The 6,611-nt window shown below is 46.3% G+C and overlaps 1 protein-coding gene across 6 annotated transcripts in view; it reads right to left on the bottom strand.

The window, feature by feature from the left end:
* Meis1 (Meis homeobox 1) overlaps positions 1-5,887 on the bottom strand; it is a 137,019-nt gene extending 131,132 nt beyond the window's left edge. The window contains exons 1-4 of one of the 6 annotated variants that reach the window (XM_048804207.1): positions 5,117-5,884; positions 3,029-3,255; positions 1,036-1,177; positions 434-484 (exon numbers count right to left, since the gene is read on the bottom strand). In XM_048804207.1, the coding sequence (XP_048660164.1) occupies positions 434-484; positions 1,036-1,177; positions 3,029-3,255; positions 5,117-5,128 (432 nt within the window). In that variant the 5' untranslated portion in view covers positions 5,129-5,884. Of the gene's footprint in view, positions 1-433; positions 485-1,035; positions 1,178-1,349; positions 1,450-3,028; positions 3,256-5,116 lie in introns of those variants that run through there. The other 5 variants (XM_015479596.2, XM_048804209.1, XM_048804208.1 and 2 more) reach the window with 5 other exon arrangements.
* Positions 5,888-6,611: the final 724 nt, after the last annotated feature.

Consider the following 6,611-nt stretch of genomic DNA (forward strand, 5'->3'; position numbering starts at 1 on the left):
CAAATCGTAGCTTTTCACATTGCAAACTTTCTGCTGCCTTCTGTACACCTCTTGGGCAAACTGGTGGTTTGGGGGGCTTTTGCTCCGGTCGCTGCCCTCGTGACAAGACTTTGAGGGCTGGGAAGTCCGCAAAGTTTAAGCACACACGCTGACAGGCCCGGAGATAAATCCCCGCGCTGATTAGAGTTGCACAGCCGTGCTGTCATAAAAAACAAAAGCTCGCGTTTCCCTGAGCCGGCTCGCCCAGGCCCTCTCGAGATGAATTTATTTCCCCGGGACCTTGTCCCCAACCACTTATTCGTGGATGGAAAACGTTTGCAGCCTACTTGCAGCTAAGGGAAAGACCAGTCTAGAAACCTCAGGACTCTCAAAGCAAAGCTGAAGGGCTGGGCTGCGATGGGGGTGGTGAGGGGAGGAAAGGGTCATCTCTTACCAAGTTATCCAGTTCTGGATTAGAGGAAAATAGAGGTTTTTCTGCGCGAATCTAGATGCAAGTGAGAAGGAGAGGAGAGAAGGAGGGATTGGGGTGGGGGGGGGAGAAAGAAAAAAAAATTGAAATCTGGTCACCTTCCTAGTTTCTTGCCTCATTACCCTGTCGGGGGCAGGATGTAACCTCCGGGAGGGACTCGGTGACTCTAGTTCGTCCCGCGCGCAGAAACACTTCAATGTGAATCAAATAAGCCGAAAACAAGCCCAGAGCTCAGTCTTATTTCTACTCAACTACACTGCTTGGGGACGCTGCTCAGCTCGCCAAGCCCAAAGCCCCTACATCGCGTGATGCTCCTGATTTTATTTCACAGAGTGAGTTTTCTGCGTTAGTTTATGGATGGTGAATAGGTGTGAAGATGGGTAATTTCAAGTTACCCGCAAACACACACTCGTATAGGAGGAAAATCACAGAGGATGCAATCGCATGGCTTAGGGTCGACTATTTGCTGGCTACTTTTGAAAATGTACTGGCTGTATGTGTTCAGGGGTTATATGTTCCTTTTGGTTTCTTTTACTTTTTTTTTTTTTAACATTTATTTTGCTGACCTGTTTGGCGAACACGGCTATATCTTCATTGAATGACTCTGACGAGCAGACGTCCCCGCCCGCCACCCCCGGCTCGCGGGGGGTACAAGTAGCTAATTCACATTTCTCAAAAATCAGTGCTAAGAGAGGGAAGAGGGGGTGTCTGCAAGAAAATACAACAGTCACAAACAACACAATGGTTAGTCCCTAATCAGTGAAAAAGGAGCCCAAGAAAAACTGCCGGAGGAGCTCGAGGCAGAGACCCCCTCCCTGATTTTGTCATCTACTTTTTCCCCTTTTCCTCCCCACCACCCCCCGCCCAGGTGACTGCTCACCTCCCCTTCCTCCTAGGGCTCTGAAGTCGAAGGCCCTGAGCCATGGACCGTATCTGAGGATCGGTTCAGCATATCTGGCCGGAGAAATTGGCAACATTTGCTACGAATAAAACCCAAGCGGTTCCAGCAGCCATTTTGAATTAAGTTTCCCACCCCGACAAACCCTCGTCCCTCCGCAGCACGTCCAGGACCTGGTGGAGGTGAAAGGCGCTGGGCGCGGGGGAGGGGTGGGAAAGCTCCTTCTTGTAGGTTCCTCCAAGGCGGCCGCGCGCGAAGCCCAAGGCTCGGGGGATGTCGGTAGCAGGCGCTCAGCTAACTTGGGGCAAGGACCTCTGTGGCTGCGGGACCGACTGTCACGGGGCTGCACCTAACTGATCCCTACCCCACGGCCCTTGGAGAGCCGGAGGCCCCTCCTCGTCTCTCTGAACACTCCCCTCCCTTCGCGATACCCCCCACCGCCCCCCAAAGAAAGTTCCATCAAATGATCCTGCGGTAAAGCCTTTCATTTTGTCTCTGCGGAGTGGCAAAGCAGCTAGTATTGTGAAGGGCCGAGAGGTCGCTTGTCTTAGCCCATAAAAAAAAGAGAGAAAAAAAAAATGCTTCTTCTAATGCCCAAGGAGGTGTCTCAAGTCTTTTATTAGGTCTCACAGCCCAGCTGGGAATTTAACAGTTTGGGGTCCTTTTCAAAGCTTCCCCAAATGTTCTATCCAAGAGCCATTTGCACTTAACGCAACGAAGAGAATGCTGGGATTTAAACAAACCCAAAGCACAAGGGACCAGAAAATAAAGCAGAAAGATATTTTTCCCCCAGCGGGGAGGGTCAGCGTTGCATGATTTTTTAAAAAATATATATAAATTAATTAAAATAAAAGTTGCTTAAAGTAAAAAAAGGGTCCCCAAATTCATCAGCACACAGTAGGCACAAGTGACTTTCAAAAGGATTTTTTACTAGTGCAGGGTTTATCAGATGGCCGAAGACCCTGTGTAAGCCGCGGCCAGTAAGCCTTCAGCGAAGAGCACCCCGCATTTACTTCTTGCTCAATTCTGCAGGTTTCACCTTTAAACACAAAGTACTAAAACGTCTAGAAGTTTCTTATGTCTGAAACAATTCAGAGCGAGACCCTCTCCTTGACTTCAGTGGTCAAACCTCCTAAATGCAAAACATGCTCCCCTTTGCCTGACCTGCAACTGTCCTCCCTTGACTTTATTGTGCGCTGGCAGAGCCAGCATACGGTTGCTGAGTAAACTTAGCATGTCAGAACAATCGGTGGCTTAAAAGATTTTCCCTTAAACTAAAAGTTTCATTCCAACACAAAGGCGCCTACATTTAGAAACCCCTAACGCTCTCCAAGTGAAGTCGAGCGAGGGAGGACTCCGACCCGCTGAGCTTGAGTCTGAGAGGGGATGAAGAACCTTTAGGCAACTTCTCCGGCAGTGGGGCCCCTTTGCAGCCATCACGGCGTTGGAGCCGGACGCTGAGCCTGCACCGAGCACCCGTGGAGATACGGGGCGTCGATGACCGCAGGCCGCCTCCCCAAATTTTTCATGAAATGCGAATGAATAGTCACCAGCTCTATACCTCCAATCCAGAAAGCTCTAACCTTCCAGTTACCAAGGGCACAGGGAAAGAGTGGAAGCATCGAGTCTCAACTACTTAACTGCTTGCCCATTGTACCTACCCATAAATGGCATCTTTATCTCTCTTTAAAGCGTCATTGACGGAGGAGCCCATGCTGGGGGCCATGGCGTTGGTGTGAGCTGTGTGCGGGTACTGATGAGAGTGCAGAGGAGGCCCGTGGTTCAGATGGTGGACCGGCTGCATGGACCTGGCTGCATGCGGGTCCCCATACATCGTGGAAGGGATGCCTACTCCATCCATGCCCCCGTAATGGGGTAGATCGTCGTACTGCATGACAAACAGGAGAGAAAGAAGGTTCAGAAGGCCAAGCAGGGGCACGGCAGGCAAGGCTCCGAGCGAGCTTAGATAAAGTCAGTCCAGCTGGATCCTTCAACCCGGAATTCGGTGGCCTTGCATCTTTAAAGTTGAGATTTCTGTTTTAAAAATAATTTTTAAAGTAAAAATTCTAGGATTCTCTGTAAGACTTCTTTGAGATGAAGGTTCTTGCCCTAACTTGTGTCCCTATCAACTAGTTTAGAAATTCAGAATCCTTTGGCAAGGAAGGAAGGAAGAAAGAAGGAAAGACAGAGAGGCATTCTCCCGGAGGGTGGAAGGTAAAGCGTGCTTGTCTCTGGAGGAGGAAATTGAAAATCACAATAATAAAACGTGCCAGGACAGTGCAGCAAACCCGCCTAGTTTCACAGCCCCTTCACATCAGGGGGATTTTTTTTTTTTTAAAGTTATGATGGGAACAGCTACGCCAAGCACGTGAATACAGACAGGCTTCTCATTTTATTTCCCTGCCAGCGTGGGGTTGGGCAGTCCTGCAAGACACTGCATTTCCTTCGCTTTCCAAGACAAACTCTGCTAAATTATACAAAACGATCTGATCCCCTTACATGTGAAACTCAAGTTAGGGTAGTTTTTCCTGTACCTTACAACTGAATTTAGATTTGGGCAATTTCCCCTCAAAGTTAAAGGAAATCTATAGTTGAAATAGTTAATATTGTTAAAAAAAAAAAAAAGAAAAAAGAAACTCTTACAAACTTTCTCCTTGGACTAAAAGTCAACTTGGCAAATGTTATTCATTAGGTTTAAAGCAAATTCAAAAGCAAATGCACATACAATGCCATCTTATTCTTCTAGGAAAACTACTTTCATATTAATTGGCATTTTTTATGTGTATGTGCTAAATTTAGCTGTTTAGGTTTTCCTAACTGCTTCATTTTAGGCAAGTTCTTTTCCCAAGATTTGGAGGTGCTGAGAGTGAAATGATTTTCAAAGAAAAGAGGAATTGCCACTTTCATCTCCTTAAAGCCAGAGGTGTGAAAAGAGTTTGGAAGAACGCTGACATTTGCCTGAACCAAAGGAGTAAAGAAAAATGTGTCAGCCTAGTAACTTTCTTTTGCAAACAGGGCTTTGAGGGCCAGGACACAAATTATGCAAGGAAGGCTTTTTGTAGACCCCCTTTCTTTTAAGAAACTACCTCAGTTGGGTTGTCATTGTCTCACTTTACTCTCACTGCATTTCCATTCAAATAGGAATATTGGGGAAATTAGTATTGCATTTTAAAAATAAGTAGCTGTGTGCTTAGTATCCAATTAGAACAGGGCTTATCTAAGAAAAACTTGCAAAGTATTCCTTTCATAAAAGTCCATGCAAATTAAAATTAGTTTTAACAGATGAATGTTTTTCCAACCAAAACCCCCACTACACTATGACTGTTATTTGCTTTTAAAAGTGAAATACTTTTAATGATATTAAAGATGAGCATAATCAATAACATATCAGAAGTTTCCAACTGCTTATTTTAGTTTAAAAATAACTTTAAACTTTTGATCCCTGAATATTCAAATTGCAGACTTGTGTATCTGTTTGTTTTTTAAAAACAGATGACTGCTCAAGAGCTTGTATTTTTATTTATATAGCTGTTGGGTAAAAATCTACAGAAAACTTGATTACTTGAATTAACAGTTACAAGCAACATACATAAGTCTACTAGTGCATTGAATAAACCCTCTCACTTTAGGCCACGGCTTTAGGAGCCTCATTTAAAAAGAAAGAAAAAGGAAACTTTTTAGCAGTGTCTTTCAGCCACGTTTCAATTTAATCTTACATTTTAGTTCCACAATTGTTTTTAAATACGTACCCTTTGCGCCATCGGCCTCTCTGGCTCCCTTCCTACTTCAACTTCTAATATATCCTCTTTAAGGCCAGTGTGAAAAGAAACAAATATGCAAACTCCCCGGGAAAAAAAAAAGAAAGAAAAAAGAAACAAGCACGACGAAAAATTCCTTAACGTCTCCAGCAATGTGAACTACTGGTCCCAGATCTTCGGTCTACCGGACCTGAAGCAAAGCACCCGAGTCACTGAACATAAAAGCGCTCCGTTTCCAAGACAGCAGCGGGGGCAAAAGAAAAAAAAAAAAAGAAGAAGAAGAAGAAAGAAGAAAGAAAGAAAGAAAAAAGGAGCAGATCTTCTCTCCCCCCAAAAAATCAGTTAAAAAAAAAAAAAAAAAAGAGCGCCCCTCAGACCCAACTACCAAATCTCATGGCTTTCTGCCACTCCAGCTGTCAATCACAGGCGAGGTTGTCAACGTGGTGAATGAATGATCATCCGCTCTGTCTTCTTCTGGTCAGAACACCTCAAATGTTAATATTCAAATGCACAAAGCCCTAGCGCTTGCTTCCCTTGAATCAGTCCTAATTCCTAATCAGTTTCTCTCTTCTCTCGCTCTCTCTTTCTCTTTCTCTCTCTCTCTCTCCCTCTTTGCAACTGCTGCACTGGAGGGAGACTAGAGAAGGAGGGTTAAAAAAAATGTCTGTCTGAGTTTGTCTTAAAGGAGCCACGATCGATGCTGCCCGCTTGCAGTCCCCGTGCGTGTGTAAAGTGTGTGTTGCACAGGCGGAGAGGTGGATTCCGACCAGAATGCTAGAACCCGGAAGTAGTGGTGGCCATAACAGGTCGCGTCTTACACAATGCATTGGGCTGCAGCAAGTAGGCTCCTCGGCAGGGGTGGGTGCGAGAAGCGAGCTCTGGCCGCACTGGATGAGGCAGAAAGGCGCTCCATTAAATCGCACGCCCAGGCACAAACACCACACATCCAGGGCAAACGCACACTAAGGCAGGCAGCAGCTCCCGGCCACCGGCCTTATTTTTCGTATTTTTTTCCTCTTCCTCCCCCTCCAGACTCTCTCCCCAAAGCGGACGCACTTGAAATAAATTGGGAATAAAAGCGGGGCAGGCAACAGCGGGAGTTATTTTGCACAGGGTTCCGCGCATAGACTTCAAGACTTTCCTCGAAATTATTGGGGTCTGCCAGTATTTTTCGGGGGAGAGCGATGAAGCGCAAAGTACTGAATCCTCAAAACTAGCACCCCCCGAGGAGAAAAGTCAAACCCGGAGCAAAGAGAAGAAGAGAGAAGCCTAAGAGGGACTGGGAAAGGCTCTGCTAAGGAGTCCTGAGAACGTGGGGTGGAGGTAGCTTGGGCTTTCTGCAGACCCAGCTTAGAGTTTTTCCGCTGTCAAAGGTGGACGCCCGGCCGAAGGAAAGGAAATGCTTGCATTTTGTCACTTTGGGTCTGGACGCCCCCACCTCCTCACTCTGGCAGCCCCCAGCCCAGCCCCGAAGTCCTGCGCAAAG

This window comes from Marmota marmota, unplaced genomic scaffold, assembly GCF_001458135.2.
Source record: "Marmota marmota marmota unplaced genomic scaffold, marMar, whole genome shotgun sequence".
Taxonomy (NCBI): domain Eukaryota; kingdom Metazoa; phylum Chordata; class Mammalia; order Rodentia; family Sciuridae; genus Marmota; species Marmota marmota.